Below are 22,857 nucleotides of genomic sequence, written 5' to 3' on the forward strand. Positions count from 1 at the left end.
TGAGTGTGCACTCTGGAACGGCAAACTTTTGGTGAATGTGAGTGACTGCGATTACACCTGTCTAGCGACCATCGCCTGCATTTTATGTTTTCGAGTTTTCTATTATCCTCCAAGCCAGCTCTTCCTCTGCTCAAATTAAAAGGTCTCATCAGTACAAAATTAGTGCATCTGCAATGCAATAGTTAACTATACTATACCCTACGTGACCTGCGAAGCTATAATTGTGACTTTTAATGTCAACTAGAATAGCAGGCACTCGAATTCGCTCTTGACTTCGGTCAAACCACCGCCATTAGGCCTATCGAAGTTTCACCTACATTTTTTTTCGTTCAGATGATGTTTGCAGTTTCCTTTGCTACTTCTGCATCAGTACTGTCACTATCAACATGTGTACGACTACGTTACCATTGCGTCAACACAGAAAGCTGCGGTCTAACTACTAGCGCATGCATGAGACCATAAATGGAGAAAAAGCTTTCTCTCTATAATCGGTCGATTATCATACACTTCAATTTAAATGACTGTCTTCCCTCTGATTACCCTCAACAAAAACCCTAGTAGCAAACGCACAAACCCTCTGTCCATCCGTCCTTCGTCTACCTCACTTATTGCGCGCCATTTCGCAATTCATGCTTTTACTCCGATACTTTTCACTACAACGCTTTACTATGTCGAAATGCTGTTTTAGAATTGTGTGTTCCACGTCTGGTCGTGCAAAAATTTTTTGCATAAGTGGGACCATAGAAAATTTTAACTGAGCGCTCCGCTCCGCACAGATAGAGCGGCCCCAGCCTGTGCAGAGAAATGCATAGATTTCGCGTTTTTGACAACCGCATCTTCTCGAGACGCGGTCAGCTTGGCTGCAAACCGACGGCGACACCGAGGGGACGCACCTCCACGCTCCGCTCAATGGACTTCGCAGCGGAGCGAGAGGTGCGTTCTACGCTCCGCTGTTCGCACGATAGTTCTGCGCACGCGCCCTAAAGTTCCCTCTACGCGTTTGTGTGTGAATCGCTAGTATACGGAGGTCTGACCGGAGCGGATCGTAAACGCTCTGCTAAAAGTGTCTAATGCCCTCGATAACCGACCTACCATCGTATCAGCACGGTCGGCTGCGATCACTTTAGTAATGTCCCTTACCTGGCGACTGGCGTGCATGGTGCGGCGTCGGTTGAGACGGCCCATTGGCTGAAGTTGCCGAGCGCTGACGCCGAAGGAGTGACCTCGACTTGGACGGGCCCCGGAAGGCAGCGGATGCGTAGGCTGTCTTTCGCGTAGAGAGTCACCAGTACACTGGTGGCACTCACCACGGCCACGACCACCAGGAAGATGCAGCATAATAGAATGGGCCTCGCGGTTAAGGCAGAGCTGCAAGGAAAGAAAGGCGAAAAAGGGTCAGGGTTCCTGCTAAACATGCATAACAGGCTGTATGTCCTGAATCAGAGGCTGGGTCCGAGCTAGTTGGTACATTGTCATTATGAAACCGTTAAGCGCACGAAGACGGGAACAAGAAGACTCTGTGTGTCGTCTTCTTGTTCCCGTATTCGTGCGCTTAACGGTTTCATAATGCTTTATGTCAAATAATAACGTAAGATTTGTCACTGAAATCGATAAATAATTATAAGTGTCTGAGTCTGACAGCACTGACAGCGTCAGTGCCTGTTGGTATGGCGATGATTGATGGCATAGCTCGAAGAGAAAGTTATAGCCTACCTCTTTAGTTAGTGTTCGTATTTGTGATATAACTGTTATTCCACTAATGCGATTTTATTTTTATTTCAACGAGCGTCCCGACTCAGATTCAGATTTATTGCTTTAAAAAATGTATTTACGAAATTACAAGTATACATACGGGGGTCCCAAAGCGAAAGGACTGCAGCGCGATACAACATTGATGGTAATAACACATCAAATGAGCCCTATTACCAGTAAAATCAAGCATGTCAAATAGATTAAACATTTTTAATTAAATCAAGTAAACATGAAAAAACGCGGTATACAAGAAAGCCAGGCTACAAGTGGCGGAAAAGTTTATGATACTCTGCCAGAGTTAGAGTACAGTTATCGCAGGTAATTATGCCTAAGGTAATATTTAAAGACGTTAATAGACGCACGAGATTTAATTGTTAAATGTAAATTATTCCAAAGTGAAATTTCAGTGAAAGCAGATCTTTCTTTTATTATTTTTTTATTTTTGCCGTCATTCGCATGAAATATGGGTAAAAGGTAATAATATGTGCAAATGAGGTTATATTTCTATTCTTCAAAAGCTCAGTTTCAGTGAACGAAAACGTAAGGTTGCTGTGAAGCAACTTGTGTAGTAAGACGACTACATATAAACTTGAACAATTTTTGTATCTTGTGAATTCGCGCAACAATTAATCTGGTGGAAGAAGAAATAATTACAGGCAATACAAGAAGAAACACAGAGGCACTGGACTGTATGCTACTAGAAGTAATTACGCGTATTGGACTGATTTTGGATATGCTGAATTGATGACAAGTGACAATTCCCATAAAACAAAACCGTAATTTATGTGAAATGCCCTCAGCAATTTAGGTGCAAGCCGTGACATCGCGCAAACGCCCTTTTCCACGATGGTTACCTATGTTCTCGCGTGTCGCTGTTGTGCTAATCATGACCCACAGTAATAGAGAGGTAATAGACAACGTTTTCAAGATACTGCATTTCGAACAGGCTGCGTTTCACGGAGCGACGAGGCAACGGCCAGCTCCTGTTCCTTTGAAATATAGACACTAAGGGTGCCCGTCACTTCAACAACCGCACTGTAGTGACGGGGCAACAGTTATCACACAAAATGCTGCGGCCCGGCCGTATGCCGACGCGGAATTCTTGAAGCTTGAGTGGGCTGCTTGTCACTTGGGCACACGCAACATATGGTTCGGCTACAGCAGCATTCCTTAGGCTTCACGAGTCTGTCCGTGTCACGTCGGCACACGTAACAGACGGTTCGGCCGTCGCACGTTTGTGATAACTACGGCCCCATCACGATAACATGATTGATTGCTAAAGTGGCAAGCCCCCTCGCTGTAGTCAGTTCCTAAATTATACGCGCTGCCGGCAAGAAGGCTAGTCGGGCCAGCTGGCTATAATTCATCGTATTGTATAAAACGGCTCCCAAACAGCGAAGCAAGCATAGACTACAGAAAGAAACACGACAACACAGTACAGTGTTGCCATCATTGGTGTAGGCAGGGAAGGGGGGGAGTGTTAAAGCCGCCCCCCTTACCTCTGAAATCTTATAAATTTTGCATGTGCATATATGCACATGCACGCATACAAACGCACGCACGAACATACATAAAGTATGGTTGAACCCCACAACCCACCCCCCGCCCCTAACAAAAAAAATATTTCTGGCGTACGAAATTTTGAAAAAATACTTCTTGAAAAAACTTCGCGGGAGCTTCACGGTTTCCATAGCAAATGTCTAGTAAACACAACATGCCACGATTCCTGGTTGCATCTTTTAATGAAAAGTTCCTGGGCACTTCTGGAACGTACTAACAATTTGTTGCCGATCTCCTGGGAACGTATGAGTCAACTAGTACGCTGCATGCAATAGGAAATTTGCATGCAGTATAGAAGGTATTTCGATCTTTTCGTTTCATTTCATTTGTTATCACGTTGAAGGCTCGAAGGCATTACACAAGGCTATTATGTATGAGCATGGTAGTGTACCAGCATGTGCCAATAACGTGTCAGAAACAGCCAAACATCACTCGCTCTCTACTTCGCATGTTGGTCAACAGCAACGCAGCAAGTGGAAGGATATTTGCAGAAAAAAAAACGCGACTGAACCCGTGTAGCGTGAACTGTCCTCAAGCAGGTAAAGTTATCGCGGGTTATATTCGAATTCAGTTGAGTTACCACATGTAAGTATCGCAACAAACATATTAAATGACTCAGCGATAGTGGGAATTCAGTCATTCCGTTTATAAACGTCGCTTGTGTAATGTCCGAGCACTGAATATAAACCCGTCGTGCTAAGTTGTGTTTATGGGGCCACCGACACGTTAAACCTCATGCGATGAAGGCATGTTTCTTCGAGCCAAGCGAGGTACCTCTAAATGCGAACTTCAGCGCGAAAGGCCCGCAGTCGCGGCGAGTGTAGCGTTCCTGCAGACTTGCAACGCGTTTTAATGCGACTGCTGTCGCTACTTGTCAAAATGGCAATGCCTGAAACAAGCAGAACACGCCCACCGTTACTCCAGCCGAGGGATTCAGTACATTTTCGGCGTGTTGCATAGTTATGCATACATTTTTCCCATGTGTTTTGAGTATGCTTGACAGCTACGTGAAAGAATGATCAGCTTATCTCCACAAGTTTACAAGCTTCGCTCAAAAATTCACATGAACCCTTAGCAACAGTGGTAGTTCTGAGCCCACGGAAATTAATACGAAATAGCATTGTGACTCAGGTTGATAGGTTAGTGAGAATTCGTGATTAACCTTCGAATGAGCAGACACGTTTTACCGTTTGCATCGTATGCGGGTTCTCAGCCAACAGATATCGCTTATCAGGCACCCGCAGCATCATCCCGGGGCTCTCAATAGCGCTGATAAATCCACGTAGCGTATCATCTAAATTGATGCCTCAAGCCAACCACGAGATACGTTGGGTCCTAACGAGAGCCTAGACAACTATATGTTATCGAGTCAGTGAAGGTATACTTCGGCGCAGGTGTCTCTGGCTTGCCTTCCTCTGGAAAGAGCGGCTCGTAAGTCGTTTCCTGGTCGCCGCGATACCTTGGACGCGACATGGCAGATCACTGTTTCCAACAGAGGAAAAAAGAAAGAAAAGTGGTGGACGCTCTCAGTCAAGGCGTCGTTAACTCACAGCGTGACTATATTGCACGAACCTCAGAACAACCTATGAGAGAATTCACACTGACAGGCATATACAATATTAATACCTTTCTTTCGATGCTAAAGTATAGGAAGAAACTGCGAATGCCCGGCGCTATACACGCAAACACAGGAATAGCGCGGCAATTCCTCAAGCGCATAACCGAATTTCACTGGAAGAAGCACTAGCAGAATCATGAATAAGGACCATGTTACAATGTTACAAGTGAAATAGCGCGCGCAATCTTATTTGTACTAGTGGACTTATACCAGTGAACCTGTGCACGCTCGGAATCTTAGGTATTGAGAAAGTTTGGAAAATCGTCAGAAGTAGCAACCATTCATGCCCACCACCGAGCTTAAAGAAACTTATGTGCTCAAAATATTTTCTGTACAACCTATAATTAGGTTGTGGTTTTGTCACTTCAAATCCCCGAATAAAGCAAGACGCTACAAGATTTTTAACGCTGATATTTTGCAATATGTCCCTAAATGTGGTGCAAATTACACGTACAGTGCCAGATTTAACTGCACATGTTAAATATGTCACACGCATGGGACAGCACATGATGCTAACGCATGAAAACGATCACGTTGCTTATACCACATTTAGTGCCAGCACAATTTTCACTTTTGAGTTGGCACCGTGTACGTCTGCTATTCTTCTTTTTTTTTACATCGCGCCTTCGATGTGCGTGGTACGTAGTAGGCGAAATTGGCAATTTATATTCCACTCTTATTCGAAGCAGCCTATAGTGGCGTTGCTTATTCGGTACTCTGATATCCCATCTTTTCCCATTCAGTTCGGTTGTGGTACTACATGTTGTGCGAACAGCCGCGTCCGACTGCTTTTCAGTGCCTTCCGACGACAAGTTGCAGGACTCGTACCAGCAGTCGCGATCGCGCGGCTTCTCGAACAACCTGTTATACATAAACATGTATCTGTAAGTTTCCAACGACTTCACCTGGGTTGGCAAATTGTACCGTTGTTCATAGAGGACGAAGTACCTCTCAAAAGAGAGAGTAACGTATCGGCTCCTCCGAAACCTTGGCAGGTCCTGTCGCACGTAGCGTCAAGCAGCGTGCCTCGACTATTTTGGTGTTTCCTATCAAGTTTGCGAGCCTGTTGCATTGCATGTGTATGTATCTCGTTGTTCCATTTCTCCCCTGGACCGGGGCGCGACTTGAGCGCCTAGACAAACCCCTCGAAACTCTTCCTTCATTCGAACGCAATTAGAGCGCACACCTTTGAGCGTGTAATGACGTCATCACGTGAAGTCATCTGATGCGACCTCAAAGTGACGTCACAAGCCTCGCTAATAACTGACATCACATGATGACGACATCAAGTCGTAATCTTTGATTACACCGCTGCCATCGTCGACGGTCACTTCCTCGTTCAATTAGGCATCTAAGCCTCTAACCCTTAATATGTAACACTTTACGTGAACCGGAACCATCAATTTTGTACTAGGTTGCCGAAACATAGTTCAGAGGCCATGTAGAAAAAAGCGCGTTGTTGATGTCAACTCCACCAGGTGCCTCAACGATCTCAGCTGCTTACGAACTTTCAGTGAACTCAATCATTTAATTTTCATTATTTATCCCGACAGTTATTTGGGCCTTACCTTATAAGCAGTGTTGGCGGTAACGCGTTACAAGTAACGGAGTTACCGGTAACGCGTTACTTTTTTCAGGAACTTAGTAATGTACTCGTTACTATTTTGGAACCGTAACGGGTAACGTATTTACGTTACCATTTTTCGGTAACGCGAGGTGTGACGTTACTCGTTACTTTTTATTCCAATGATCTCAAACTTTACACTAACTTTTTTCGTCTCGTACGAGCTAATTTCCCAGAGCTCTCCCCGATGTTATTTCGTCGCAGTGGCGGACTGCTGTCGGCCCGCCAACCGTTGACAAAGTGACCACGCGCGGGGTCCTTCGTTGCGCGTGGAACATTGCATTTGGGAGCAAATTATCGAAATTTCTTATATGTATCTGTTAGTTTCGGCTACCGCGCTATCGAGGTTCAGTTGTCGTTGATCGTCGATGAATCGAAGCGAAATGCGGTCCTTCGTAACCGTAAAAAGCGAGCTGTTGAGATTTTCTTGGCTTGCGGAGATGAAGAATCGGGGCATAGCGGCCTCCCTTAGTTCAACGATGACTTCTTCGGAAATGCATTCTAAACAACATTGCCAACTGCAGATGAACGACTGTATCGGTACCTTCGGTGCATCATTACATCGCACTGAATGGGTTCAAGAAAAACCCGCGCGTTCACCAGCTTTTTCTGAAAGTGAATACAGGAGTACCACGAAGCGTGTCCGTCGAGCGCCTATTTAGCTTACGTAGGTGCGGACGTATTCACCAAGAAACGAGGCAAGCTGTCCGATTGCAGCTTTGAAATGCAACTGCTTCTTCAGGAAGTTGCAGTTACATTAGGAAGTTGATCGTGCAATATACTTTGACACTGCTTATAAACTTCGTTTCCAAAACTAGTTTTGCGTCTTGCTATCTGCAGCTGCGATTAGCTTTCTGGCTATTGAATTCCTGAGGAAGCGAGGCTGGCCCTGAACAGCTTCACATGCACAGTAGCAATTTATTGCGTTAATTATGTAGGTTCAATTGAAAAAAGAAAATTGCGCGCAAATACTTTTTGCCGGATTTATGTCATTTAAGCATTTTTTGTTGCTGCAAGTTTGCCCATTAATTTTGTTAGTAGAAGCCCGCCGTTATATTTACTGCAAGTTTGTTCAGTGATGTTTTCTTTGAGGAGAGCGTTGACGGTGACATCGATCGTTTTATATTTAATGTCACATTGAGAAAAAAGGCCTTAACATGCGACGCAGAGTTAGAAGCCATCAAATATAATTGTGCAGGCAACTTCAGACCGCTATATACAGTAGTGCCAAGAAACGGCACATTTGTGCAAAATATTCTGGTTAAATCAGTACTTTGGGCTTTATAAAATTCTTATTGTGGGTTCCTGCAGCGAAGATGCAATGATTATAATATCCGACTATGGAGTAACGGCAGAAGTAACGTCCGTTACTTTTTTTCGGTAACGCTAATGGTAACGCGTTAACATTTTTATGGGTAACGCAGGGCGGTAACGCGTTCCTTTTTTGTTAGCGTAACGAGTAACGTATTTAGTTACTTTTTTGCGGTAACGCATACAACACTGCTCATAAGTAAGCTGATGCTCGATATGATATGTATTCAATATAAATGTTCAATTGAAGCAGAACCGTGGATTGCGATTTTTAAGCAGACTTTTTATGGATATTCAGAAAACCGGAAGTAAGTGCACTACCGGAAGTGCTTAGAAGAGAAACAAGAATGCCACTCAGTGCTCATTCCACTAAAAACCCACTGTGTATACAGCTCGTTGATGCACTGATTAAATGTCACGTGGTCCCTGATGCATCTGCCTAAAACGACTCGAAGGCGAAAGCCATCTTTTTCTTCTGAGTCGATTGTATTGATCTCCCTCTACTCTCTCCCCCTCAAGGCATTCTGCACCCGATCTCGCTTTGCATTGCCTCCGGGATTGGAGACATTGGAAGCTTTCTGCGCCTTGCGTGGTTCTGCAGTGCCTCCGGGATCGGCCCACCTTTGACCAAGCGAGATGTCATGTCATGACGTCATCGTGAGGCGTCACCTTATGTGACATCATAGCGCCGCGACTATGACGTCACACATTTTGGCGACCTGTGACGTCCTGATGACGTCATATGGTGACGTCATCACGTGATAATTTTTGCATGCCTCGTATTGACGCCGACGGTCATATTTCGCGTTTGACGAGGCACCTAGGGCCTTCGCCTTAATAAAATCACCGTCAATGCCGAGCGCTGTTTCGTCTGTTTCGACGGGCAATAGTCGCTCATAATTTGTCGTGAGTCACGGACGAGCTCTGCAGTGGACCAGAGGATGACAAGCGATCGCTAGGAAATGCGAATACTGTTTTACTCTTGAAGATAGCTTCAAGCACACAACCATTCCATGTTCTTCAAAAATTCAGAGTGCTAAGTTCAACGTAGAATAAAAGTGTCAGAGTCGCCTATCAACACTACTTGTCTCCATTAACAATATGATGTGTTCGTTTAATTAAACAAAGATCGTTTCCATATCACCTACTAGAAAATATGAGCTAGACTGTGGGACAATTTCGAGCATTAAAGCAGCTATGTGACAGTGGCGTGCTTCGAATTTGAATAGAGCTCACATACAGGAATGTTATGTTATTGATGTTAGCCGTCTGTGATATAATAAATTTTTCTAAACACTCCATGCCTTAAGTAGGGACAACTAACTGCTCTCCAGTCGAATATATGTGGTACTCTAAATTGTTAACCATTCCTTCTGATCACACTCTTGAGGCAGTACTCTTCGCAGATGTATTGCAAGCAAATCGTTTTTACACAAGCCAACACATAGCTCCTGTCAGTCAACGTTCGCCATCTTTAATAGGCACAGCTTACCGCTTCCCATAGTAGCGTACTTTGAGTAATCAAACATTTTTCCGTGGCCTCCGAAATTAGCTGCGGCATGAGCGTCGTTGATTGGACGCTGACCTTGGGCTAAGGTCGCCATCCTATTCCAAACCCTTCTGCTTCCTCGTGGGAGGCTGCTCTTCGGGCCGCTGACGCGATGACCAGATGTTGCTGGTGGACCGGGCCTGCCTAGAGGTATCGGCCATGGGGCGCCCGGACGTCTAGGGGCCCTACCACATTTACATAAGTTGTTTTAAATAAAGTTCTACCATCCATTCCGCGGAATGTTAGAGTTCACAAAACGATCACACCAAGGCCAGGCTAGAAACGCGAAGGGAAACGCGATGCGCGTCGTGTCTCCCCTCTAGCCTCGCCGTGATTTCTCACGGGGTGAGCGGGGAACGCATTGTGACAGCCAGGCGAGTGTCGCAGAGCTATATTTAGTATGGATGGATGCTATAAGCGAGGCTTAGGATAAGGCCGCCACCTCGCAGTGGGTTGAGGCACTGACAGAATTACACTCCTCCTGTTGGGAACGCGCCGAATGGGACGGCCGTAGCAACAGAGCGTTGCCGGAACCAATCTCGGAAGCCACGCATTTTTCAAGCGAACCTCGTTATGAGGTACAGTTCCGGCGCCGGCACCGGAACATGAGTCATTAGGCACTATGCCAACTGCGTAGGCGCAGTTGGCCTCATGTGTACTCAAAGAAAGAAAGAAAGAAAGAAAGAAAGAAAGAAAGAAAGAAAGAAAGAAAGAAAGAAAGAAAGAAAGAAAGAAAGAAAGAAAGAAAGAAAGAAAGAAAGAAAGAAAGAAAGAAAGAAAGAAAGAAATTTCACGATAGGGCAAGGGTTCCTGAATTTTGTTTCGAACATCGCACTTTAAACCATCGGGTCGGTTCACGAGCGGGACAGCTTAGAGCTCTCTGTACTTTGAATCGTTTACCATGTATCCTAAACGCACTTAGACGCTCTCGATTCCATAAGCCGCGCTGTAGTGAAAAAGCGAGTTGGGACAACTTACCGCTCGTCAATAGTAGATCACATAGTGCTGGAAATTGTCTTCTATTATACTAGATACGCACACTTTGATGCTATTCGTCTGAATTTTGTCTAAACATGTTTTAGAAAGAAACCTGTACTCCGTTCCCAATTCTGACTATCGATCCTAATCGGAAAGTAGATATTACAGAGACGGAGAACGAGAGAGAGAGAGAGGACAAGGAGGAGTAGAAGGAGGAATAAGCGTTTATTGTATGAAACAGCGAGAAAGCATTCTTTCTTCGCCCGAAGTAGGCGGCGTTCTCAGCCCAGAAAGCCATTCGCTAGCGCTAGCGCTGACAGGTAACTTCAGGAGTTAGTAAGAGTCCATTTGGCTTGAGAGTACGGCTGCACTATGCTATAAATGAGATTACTAATTTTATCTTATTGTCGTCATTACAACGTTCACAGTTGTAGCACTCTAATAGAATGGCATCGTTCCAACTCGTAACGAATGCATAAATGCCTCAATCAGAATCTTATTTCCAACTATGGTCGTCCATGCGGAATAACAACGGGCACCGTAAAAGCGTTCCACGTTAGTAGTTTAGGGATACAAAACAATTCTCGTACGGTGGAACTCTGTGTTCCATTCCTAGTTTCGCTCTGTTTCGGTCTCCGTCGTTCTGCAACGACCGGTCGTTCAAAGAGGTCTTGGAAAACTGAATATGGGGCGCGCCAATATTGTCCGCATTTGCGTAGCTCGTGAAATTCTAGCGTATCTTTCTCTTTATTCGACAATATCTACGAGCTCGCTAGCTCAAGATCTTGCGAGCTGACATCTTTCACAAATATTTGAAAAGGAACCGTGGCAGTAAATGGATATTATCATTATGAATGTCGCTAAATGTGACCCATGATTCAAGCTTGGAAAAAAGAATTTTAATCGTAAACAATTTGCGCTACCAGAAAAACCTCTCTGAGGCATTCATTATCCCTCTCCTAACTCTACCGAGATCTTCAAACAGCGGAGGCCGAGAGATCGTTCTCGCGGTGCGCACGTGGTTTTATCGCCCGCTCTGAATATAAACAGCGAGGTTCAAAGCCAGGCATTTCCTTCTAACTCAGTCGAAACACGAAATGCACGCTGTCCGCACGCCACGCAACTATGCATAACGAATCACCTGATTAGCGTCGTAGCTAGATGAAGAGAATGAGTGCCAATTTTATATAAAAATAGAGCCATATATATGCGCCTGAAGCACGGTCGCATGCACGCACATCGCCAGCACGTTCTTTCGCACGGAATAAAGCGTAAACATGATAGCCATCTTCAAGGCTTTTCGCATCTACCATGGTTTCCCTCTAAATGCCATCCGCATGCCACGTGAGGATGCACGCAACTACAGCGATTCGTAACCACGTACACGACCTCGACCTTTGTTCTCCGAACTTGTACCCGGTATATTTCGTTGCCACACTTCACGGCGATGTTCGTTACAGGAAGCACGATTGAAAGCCAGATTAAATCTTGCCGCTTGTTTTCGTTTTAACACGCCTGCGGCATCGGATGCCTATTAGTTGGTTATATATTAAGTCGGCTTAGATTACAAGGCTAACAACGTGCTTCTGCTGCCGGTGTGAGCAGCCTACACGGCATCGCCTGTTACGTAACTGAGCGCCCCTTCCCGGTTCCGACCACTTGTATTTTGTGTTTGGACGCGAACGGCATTTGATTATAGCCCCATGCGTCTTTGTAGCGCAGAAATTTTGTTGACCACAGCCACAAAATCCGTCAAGCCGTCTCCAGGTGGCACTGAGCTCACATGTAAAAGGAAGGACGTTACCCACGAAACCATTCTACAAGATCTTGAGACCGCAGAAGTCAAGTGTTTCAATGAGATATCTCTTAATAAGAGCTATCTTCGTCCTTACAGAACACTTTCCTGCAAGTAGACAATATTTAAGCCGTGGTCATTGCCACAAGTACACGCAAGAGACTTTATAATAGAAACATTGACACCAGTATACTTTCGTATACGAGCTGAATGAAAGAAGGGATGAATTTTGAGGGCTCATTTCTTTGTTTCACACAACCTTAATGAATACCTGTTATCTAAGGCAAATATCACTAAATGAATACCTGCAGCCAATAACACGTTGTTGTTGTTGTTGTTGTTGTTGTTGTTGTTGTTGTTGTTGTTGTTGTTGTTGTTGTTGTTGTTGTTGTTGTTGTTGTTGTTGTTGTTGTTGTTGTTGTTGTTGTTGTTGTTGTTGTTGTTGTTGTTGTTGTAACTAAGTGCCATCGAGTCGTTAAGGACAACGTGAGTATATAAAGTATAAAGGTCCGCGATTTCTCTAGTTAATGCAAGATCTTTTAGCTCACCGAGGTGTTCACCTGTGTCCTGAAGAACTCCATCTAGCCATCTTGTGCTCGAGCAACTTCGTTTTTTTTTTTCCTCTCATCTTCCACTTTCGCTAGCGTCAAATTACGCTCTATTCAACCGGCATCCCGTAAGACATGACCGGTGTGACAAACCTTAGTTAAGAACCTAAATGTATACCTTATACGAATTTACAGCCAGGCAATTGCGCAAAGGCACACCGATATTTTCGAAGAAAAAAATTGACAGTGTCTCTTATGCTTTCGCCTGATGAGTCGAAGGTGAAACATCTTCTTTTCAGCCACAGTGATGATTCACCCCCGCTCCCTCCGAAAGCTTTCTGCATTTAATATGGTTTCGCACTGCCTCAGGGATCGGAGGCCTTGCAAGCTTTCTGCACCTCACGTGGTTTTGCACTGCCTCAGGGATAGGCCCACCTTTGACCAAGCGTCGATGTCGTGTGATGACGTCATCATGCGAAGTCACGTTACGTGACGTCATGATGACGTTATATTGTGACGTCACCAAGTGATGACGATTTCTCGCATCGCTTGTGTTGACGCCGCCGACGCGGGACGCCGACGTTAAAATTTTGCGTTTGATGAGGCATCTGAGGATTTCGCCTTAGTAAAATTTTACCGCCACCATCGTCCCGCCGATCTCTAAATCTAATTGCTGATGGTGATTTTAGATGGTGTCTCCACGTGAATTATTCATTAGGAATAATCGGATTAGATAGAATTAAAGATATATTCGAGTTCACTCATAGAAAATCGGCGAGACCGCTTGCGCTCCCCATCAGTGCTACACACATACTTCTTCCTGCAATTTCTGCTCTACAACTTTCATGTCTGGTCCAGCACATACGAGACTTGACTTGGTGCACTACAAGCTCAAGCACATGGAATACCTATTGACCTCCCAAGTGTTTTTCGGCCAGTGAAACGATTTGCCTGAAACAGCCATTGCGCATGAGCACAGCTCCCGTATGCTGCATGTTTCCGTTCGAATACTCGCAGAATAATTCACCACCTTTAACGCTTACCTTCGCAACGGTAAGCTAGCGCTGAAGCCACATGTACATTTTGTCGCAATGAAACCATAGTAACTTACAGCCTGAGAATAAATATCAGCTCCCCGCACAGAAGTGCGATGTGCCAGCTGGTTTTGTTCGAAACGTCATTGCTCGATATACGCTGACGCGAATACCAGGAATATTGGAAAACAAGAGTTCGTCGTTTCTGACAAAAATTTTGCTTGCGTGCTGATGACAGCATATCTCATAAACCATGTCGGCTCATTCACTTTTTCTATCTAAAATCAGCGACGCAAGCGTACATCTGCATGGTAAACTTCGAAGAGGGTTGTTCGGAGGTAGTTTTTCTTGTAATACTCGAAAGGTAAATCGAGAAGACAGTGTCCACAAGATCTGCAATATACCTTCCAAGGGACAGCTTGTTGGTTTCCCATAATATAGTAGCGTACGCAGGGTTCCTCATCAAGGGGAGGGGAGGTGAAGGTTCATCACAGCGCCCTCCCCCTCCCTACTAAGTCAATGTATGGGGCAGACTTTGCGCCCCGCCCCCCTCTTAAGTAACTACGGGGGGCGCCCCCCCCCCCTCCTCATGAGCACGCCTATGATGTAGTGTGCGATCTGAGTCTGTACAGTTTTCGAGTGCGTAAGCATTTCAATGCCGACTCAATGAGAGGACTGTCCGTCCGTCCGTCCCTCTGTCTCAAAAGACGATCATCGCCATAACAACGTTGGCCACAAAGAAAAAAAGAGTGTGGTTGATTCCTCTGTCACATGAATCGATATAACACGAAAGTGAAATCTGCCTTTACGGAAGCCCTAGGATCAGTATTTGGCCAATATGGCACCGTCTGACGAGGATGCACCCACGTTGACGCCTAGTGGCACATCTCCATCACGACGACTAACATCGATGACCATGACCAACACCCGTGGCATGGTCATTTATCACCTCATCATGTAGCTTAATAGAACTTGTTGTTGGGTTATTGGTCACTTGTCATATTGAAGATATTCGGCGCAACTTGGAATTCACTCGAAAATTACGCTCACATTCACTCACACTTCCACTCCGGAACACACTTGTGTGGGGTGTGTTCTTGAGTGGAAGCGTACGTGAATGTGAGTGTGTTTTAGGGGCGAAGCTCCTCTTAGTCTAACCTTGCCACGTCTCCGTTGTCCGACGTAACCACCTTTGCAAACTACCCACTACATCGTCTTTGCAAACATCCCACTACGACCCATCACCGATCCTTTGCAAACTGCCCGCTACTTCGTTTTTGCAAACATCCCACTACTATCCATCACCGATCCATTACTTCACCGACCATAAAGCCGTTATAATGAAGGGGGAACGGAAGCCACCTTTGCAAACTGCCCACTACTTCGTCTTTGCAAACATCCCACTACGACCCATTACCGATCCATCACTACACCGACCATAAAGCCGTTATAATGAAGGGGGAACGGAAGCCACGTCTAGCTACCACTTACGATTAATAAAATTTCTTGTATAAATATATACAGTGTTTGTCACGTCTTTGATGATGTACTGGGCTATCGCTTTGATTACTGCTGGGCGAAACCACTGAACATTTCACGGTGTAACCATGATTGCTTCAGGAGCTTCGCCCAAGCTCTTCGTCATTCACCCGTGGATATGCTGTGAATTTTTTTTCGAGTCAATGCTCAGTTGCGCCGAATATCTTCAATATCACCTACCTCATCAGCCTCACTCAAGAAATTTGGGTCGATGACTACCTCCTATTTCTCGCGCGGCGTCCTGCTGCCGGGTTGCTTCGGCAAAGGTACGACCATTTCGGCCCTGCTTCGTTGTGTGTATGGCAGCCGGTTCGGTAGCAATGCGCTCAACTTCACGAACGCGAGAGGCAGAGTTCGTAGCTCGAGCCGTGAACGCGCGAAAGCCTTCCGCTTCCCGCAGGCATGTCTCTCGCTGCACTTGAATTCTCTTGAATTCTCGTTTGAATATTGAATCTTGAATCTCGTTTTCTTGAATTCTCATTTTCCTGTCAAGCTATTCGACGTTACATTTGTCTTCTGTATATGGATCTTCGAGTTCGTGAAAACTGGACCCGGTACAAAGTTCCCATTTCGGCGACATGCGAGGCGCGTCGCGAGTAATTTGGGGTGAATGTGCAACGCTTCTGGCCTAATTTTTAACATTGTAGATAGTTACTCAATCGTCGTTGGCCCATCTTTTCAGGCGTTGTACGAAACAAATAAGGTGATTTCCCGCTGTTCTCGAAAGAATGGCTATGGAACCGACTCGTATATGCTAGAGTTAAATGGCATAATATAGTCTATGTTTATGCAAAGCTTAATCAATAAACAGGTAAGTTAACTAAAGCTAGATACATACGTTATATGCATGTTTAACCCAGTGTCTTGAGACAAGAAAATGTGACACCGAACGTATAAATTCGTGCCAAATTGACATTTCCGCGAACATGAAACAGTGCCTAGATATTCCGGCACCGTTTCAAGGTTTTCAATTTCCTTGTTACAGGGAAATAAATTCAGAATGCAACCGCTTAAAAAAAACGACACCTTTACTGGAAAATCTGGGTTCGATTCTGCAAGTTTCACACAAGTGTACCGCTTATCGCTTACTTCTCCTGCTTACAATCATGAATATGAAAACAAACAGGCACACCAAGAAGGTCGTTCAAAGGGCTTCAACTTGAGTTAGTTGATAAGGCTCTGTTCAGGATTTCTGCGCTCTGTTTCTAACACTGAGGATAAGGTGAAACATATTTCAAGAGAATTGTCAACTGGGCTAGTTGGTTGAAATGCATGGTTTGACTTATTAAGCGTGTCCTGTTGCCTTCCCTTTTTGTATTCGTCTGCATGCGCTTAATAAGTCAAACCATGAAGCATATTTCATGTTTTAAAAAAAAGTTACCCGCAGGATCAGGTTAGGCCAACTTCTGCGGCGCTTACTGATTCATCTCTTAAGTTCACTAACGCTTGTTAGATTAAGCAATCATTGTCTTTGCGAACGCAAATGTGTTAAACGACTTTCATTTTCATTTTCTATTTTCAGTTTTAAATGCGAAGCCGCTTTTGCTCGGGGCTGTGTCCGTAGTTCTATTGGCGACCGTCCGCTTTCTACCACCTAGCATAGCAATCTGTGCGCGCGCTCGCGCCAAGGAGAAGTCTTCTTCCTCTTGTTCTTCGACCGCCTTGATGATGATACCTGCAGACCACCTTAGGGTCCCGGGCTGCCGTATGCTGTCCCATGGCCAGTCTAGAGGCGCGCGAGCGAAGACCGGCCGTGGCTGTCCTAGCTTGACGTAACGCAGACAAAACCATGTGTGCTGGCGAGCGCTAGCACGTTCGAGCCTGTGTAAGGGGCTGGGTAAGACGCTTTGGCCTCTCCCCCTTACACTTTCTCAGCAATCATGTGATGGCGCCGGGGAACGAGATTCTGCAGACGCGCGATGAACCAATGCGTTGTATCCTAGTCAGAACGCGCTGGCACGCGCTAGCGCGTTCGGGCCTGTGTAAGGGGCTGGGTAAGACGCTGTGGCCTCTCCCCCTTACACTTTCTCAGCAATCACGTGATGACGTCGGGGAACGATATTCTGCAGACGCGCGATGAACCCGCGTGGCGTGCTCCATCAAGAGTTCGGGACGAGTAACAGCAGCAGCAACTACAGTGAATTCATGGTGTCCTCCACTTGCAAGGACGCGTTAACATCGGGCAAGGTGCCCGGGATGAACGGAACTTTAAGTCGACCTTTAAGGCGCTGCTTTAAGGCGCTGCTTCGCTTCCCCTCATGGTTCCCTTTAGTGGGAGATGGTGTAATTCTTTTTTTCCATTTATACATATATATATATATATATATATATATATATATATATATATATATATATATATATATATATATATATATATATATATCTTACTTACTTCAGTCCGCGAACAACAAACAGTTGAAAGTTCGCGCTGATGCTTGTCGCATGTCACCCTTTCCTCCTTTGTGTTAGAAATATAGCGTAGAAACACTCAAGATAATAGACAGCTTGAGGGCATAATGAAAGGAAACAGAAAAGATGAAAAACCATGTCAAGCATTCATTAGGAAACTCGAAGTGTCGTTTACAATGCTACGTTGACGCATCACCTCGTAAACTTGTATATTTACGCAGTTTGGACCATGTTCGCTGTTATTTCAGTGGTTGAATCGAATTTATTTATCTTTGCTTCATTTCAGTTTGTCGCCGCTTTGCTACGCAAGAACAAAAGGCTCCTCGAAGCTCCGCTTTCTCGTAAAATCAGCTGACGTTTGACTTTTTATTTAAATCTCTCTTTCTTGGTGTCAAAGTACTACATTTAGCCATAATACTCCGCAGTCTGTCGATGTTTCTCGTTTCAGTCAAGTTACAAAACGTAATAGATCTTTTTTTTTTCTTTCTATTCCGACACAGCAATTAGTTGCCCTCTAAATCGTGCAAGTGAGAGTTACGTCTAATTCGTTTATATTTAATCACATTTTCACATTTTCCCGTTTTTGCAACATTGCTATTTTGGTAGTGTCATCTTCTGTTATCTTGCATTACCATTACCCCGTTACCCCAGCGCAGTGTAACCAGCCTGTCTAAGAAATGGCTAACCTCCCTGTCCTTCCGTCTATTCCTTCTTTCCTTTTACCTTCCTGTAATTGGCTGTGCATACAGACAACTCCATTCATAGCCCATTCCCCGCTTCCATGTTGTGAAATATCCTCATCATGATGTGCATTATCATCTCTACAGTATGACACATCGTTTGCGGCCACGACTACACAACAACCACATGATCCAGAAAAGCCCGCGTTTCTCTAATAACACAGCACAAAGAATAGCATGCTAAATAAAAGGGAAATAAAAAGCAAGGCAAGCGTCCCGACTACCACAATAACAGGGCTGCCCTTGTGACCAACTGGCGCATCTGTTCAGCAACAACAACGTAGCGAACGTCCACCCTTCAACTGCATTTAACTACATCCTCCAGCCATACAGTGCTAAAGCGTATGGGGCGTTCAGGCGCCGACTTTCACAACTACTCGGATCTTCATATGTTTTCTTTTTCTTTATTTACTTCGCGGCAAGGCAGTGATTAGTGGAGCTGCTGTCAACGGTTAACCCATTACATCTCACTTCCTAAGCGATTAATGAGAATTCGTCGCAAAACACAAATCCGCAGTGCACTCGAAACAGTTGTTTGGCACTTAATAGACAGTTAAGAAAGGGAAAATAGACAACCACCCTATCTATTTTCTCTTTCTTAACCCTTCCGCCATCTTGCGGGATTCCGCAGAACTGATTTTCATTAATAGACAGTTAAAGTTTAGCGTTAGCGTGATAGCGGGGGTTAAGGGAATAGCGTTACCGTGCCGCAAACGTTCGTTGCCGACAGCGCGTTTTAGTTTAGCGGGTAACGTTTACGGGATGGTTTACGGAACGTGTCCAAGCTGGGATCGTCGCGCCACCTGGAGGAAGGTGAATGCATTAAAAAAGTAAAAAAAAAGAACTGAGAATCCCCGCACGAGGCAATATTACTACTTTTTTTAGCAACAATAAAAGTAAATAGATATGAACCACGCACAAAAAGTGAAAATGTTTACGTTGCAGATTTGTTTACTCCTAGTTAGGCAGGAAAATTTGCACTAAACTCGAAAAGGACAACACAAAGACGGAACACTTCAACAGATCGAGCGCACACTACCAACTGGTCTAGTTTAGCGCAAATTTTCCTGCATAGTATGAACCAACTAGCCCCTCAAGACGTCCTGATCCTAGTTAGGCCTAGGGACGTTCGAAATAGGAAGCGATCTCAAAAACTACGCTAAGTTATCCGTAATACTCGGGCGTCGAAGCTACCTGAAGGCTAGCGAAGCCATTCTACACAGTCGCTTGCTGTGAAAGAAGTGAATCCGTCCACATCAACGCTAAATTCAGTTCGAAGCGGGCGTCCAAAACCACCGCCATGTTTTACGTACACTACGTTAACCACGCAAACACGGTAACGCTAAATATGAAAAATAGCGTGCGTACGGTAAACGCTACGGGTCGTTTAGGTTACTGCGCATGCGCATTTCGATCCCGCTATTCCGCTAAGCCCGCTAAACTATAACTGTCTAATTTTACTTTGTAGGTCAGAAACTAATGGGTCCCCTAAACCGAGGCTCCACTGGTCGTTGGGCTTGGTCGTGCAGAGCAATTTTGCTCTCTTGATCCTCGCTCGCAAGCCAGATACCGTATTTACTCGAATGTAACGCGAGTTTGTTTTACATATTTTTGCTACCTCAAGTCGACCCTCGCGTTACAATCGAATACGAAATTTTTTTTTGTCCTGTATGCAATGAAAAGTCCCTCTTCGCGTTACAATCGAGTAAATACGGTACTCCCACCCCCACTGACCTTCAAGTGGCTTTTATCCTCAGTAAGTGTGAGTTAATTTCGGGTGACCTGAGTCTACACTACTATGAAACGGCGTCACAGAAGAGAACGAGAACTTTGAATAATACAAGAACACAATCGATATTTCTTGGCGGCGTTTCGAAACAACGAATCCATACCAACGCGAGGTCAGTTCCACAGAGTCTACGCGTTCACGTTATGTCAGTGAAATATGGGTGACCCTATCACAAGCAGAACTCTAGGAATGTCTATACAGGGATGGAGCTCGAGGCAGGTGTAGGCATTCCCTTGCTGTCTGTTTCCGCGAGCGCAGCCAACAGACAAAGCAGGCACAGCGAAAATTAAATCTATTGTTGCATAGCACAGGAGAAGCTGCCAAGCTGTTTCAAAGCACGAGCAAAGCTTTGGCCACGAGCGAAAAAGGCAGGACTATGTAGAGACTCTACTTACTACAACTCGGCTGCCGCTAACACGACCACCGTCGTCAATAGAACTGCTCCACACCGACGGTACAGCGACGCTAACTGGCCTGGCGTCTGTCGCGCCTTCGTCCTGTCACGTGTCCTACACCGCGGCTTCGAACCTTGGCTGCAGCCCGTGCCACATTGGCAGCTGGAGCTGCTCGACAAAAAGACGAGGAGCGGAAAAGGACACGCCGCTGTTTCGATAAAGGTCGCTGCCGTTAACAGCGAGCGCGAGTGTGCACTTATTTTTTTTTTCTTTGCGCGCGCCCTCCTTTGCTTCGTAACGAGAGCCTTGCTCTGTGTGTGTCGTAGAATGCAGAATATTGCTACCAACTGACAACAACAAATAATATTTGTTATGTCACAGTTGACGATCATCTTAATTCACTCTTCCTTCATTTGTTATCGCTCGCTTTAGCTTGTATATTATATATATAGTTCGCGTTGGTTGTTGTGCGTCTGCGCATGTGTGTATTTCACATCTTTTATCACGCATCTAATGCACCCGAATCAGGACGTCTACTGTTATCAGGCTGGCCTGACGTCTACTGTTATCCCTTGTGGAGTACGTTCGTTTCGTTACGTAACAGTTGTTGGGTGCTATTTTCTCGCGACGTTTTCTGCAGTCAAGCATGCCTGCACCACCTCAAGGCAACCAGTCCGTATGTGCCCTCCTAACTTGCAACGTTGTACTCATGAGAAGCGTCATCGAATACTTCTATACTGTGTGCAAGAAGAAATCGTATTCGTATACGTGTGAGGGACCTATTTGTGTTGTATCGAAAACTGGTTCATACGTTAAATTAACCTATCAATGTTTCAAAAATGTCTATCTTTCCTGTTCTCTACCATCGTTTATATGTTTCTTCAAAGGTGTAAATATATTAGTGTGCTACTCGTTCGCTTGCTTCAAAGTCGAAGGCGTTACAGATAGCTGCGTTATCTACCGTTTGGACAAGGTATCTCGTTCGTGAACGACGTTTACCTGGAAGAGGGGCCCACACTTTTTATGGAAAAAACTTTCCGGAATGATAACCTGTTTTCACAGCTTATCTCTCCCTCCTTTGCATACTTATCGCGAGCGGCACATACGGAACTCCAGCTAAAAGGAAACACCTAGCTGTACTGTGCGCCAGTAGCATAATAATGAGATTGATTGTGAAACAACTATTATCCTTGTTTCCAGGTGTGCCTTGCGACGACACGTCCAGAAAATTTTTGTGCGTTTAAATATCTAGACATTACTTAACGTACATTTCTTTCCCTACACGTGAAGAAAAAAAAAGAGTCATTTGACTCTTTTTGTGGCTCCGGAGTTGCCACGTTTTTTATGACTCTCTCTCTAAGGGTGAACGCAAACTCTCTTGAAATTATAATACTCCCTTCGGAGAGTCGTGCGACCCAAAAAGGAGTTAACATGTCTCTTTAAAGAGAGTCATATACGTGGCGAGTCAAGGCTCACTGAAAAGAGTAAGATATACTCTTCTTTTTTCTCTTAGAGTGTAATGACGTTACGTTTGTTTGTTTTATAAGAACACTTGCGCACAAACACACAAGCATAGAAAATCCTTAATTGGTTTATGCAAACACATAGTAGACACACATCGAGAACAAGAACACTGGACACACATGCAATATCTTGTTCATGTTAGCTTCCTTGGCAAAAACGCGCTCTTGTGAAGGCGTTTTTACGAACGCAGTGTTTATAACTATTTGGTTCGCGTTTAGACAACATATGATGGCGTGTACCAACACGGTACTACAGCGCTTATGCGCTTGCACATTATTAGCAGCAAGGCATGCAAGAAACGTTTCCTTGTTGTTGTTGTTGTTGTTGTTGTTGTTTTCATTTTCGGGAACGGCATACCAAAGTGGAGCACTTTGGTCAGCAAATAAGCAATTTAAAGTGTTCAGCACATGAATTTTTAACAGTGACAAGGACAGCAGGACATTTGGAACACAGTAACAGAAAAACTGTGAGTCGCCACAACATGTAATCATCCAAACTGCTGCTTTTCTGCCCCGAAAAAAAAAGTGAAAAGAAAAGAAGCTTTCGTAGGGTGACGTCGCTGATAAATTGGCAGTCTGCCTCAACTGCATTAACTTTAATGTACTATTAAGCAAAATCAAAAATAGTTCGCAACACAAACGTGTCGCCTGAATGTGGTGTATAAACAAGGGGCAAAAAATATTTGTTGCTCA

The 22,857-nt window shown here is 44.8% G+C and overlaps 1 protein-coding gene across 4 annotated transcripts in view; it reads right to left on the minus strand.

The window, feature by feature from the left end:
• Positions 1–22,857, minus strand: part of LOC119390133 (scoloptoxin SSD14) — a 134,123-nt gene that overhangs the window by 14,793 nt on the left and 96,473 nt on the right. For 3 of the 4 annotated variants that reach the window (XM_037657693.2, XM_037657694.2, XM_037657695.2), the window contains one exon: positions 1,141–1,368. In XM_037657693.2, coding sequence (XP_037513621.1) covers positions 1,141–1,368 — 228 coding nt within the window. Of the gene's footprint in view, positions 1–1,140; positions 1,369–4,696; positions 4,795–20,641; positions 20,685–22,857 lie in introns of those variants that run through there. The other variant, XM_037657692.2, reaches the window with a different exon arrangement.

This window comes from Rhipicephalus sanguineus, chromosome 4, assembly GCF_013339695.2.
Source record: "Rhipicephalus sanguineus isolate Rsan-2018 chromosome 4, BIME_Rsan_1.4, whole genome shotgun sequence".
NCBI lineage: Eukaryota > Metazoa > Arthropoda > Arachnida > Ixodida > Ixodidae > Rhipicephalus > Rhipicephalus sanguineus.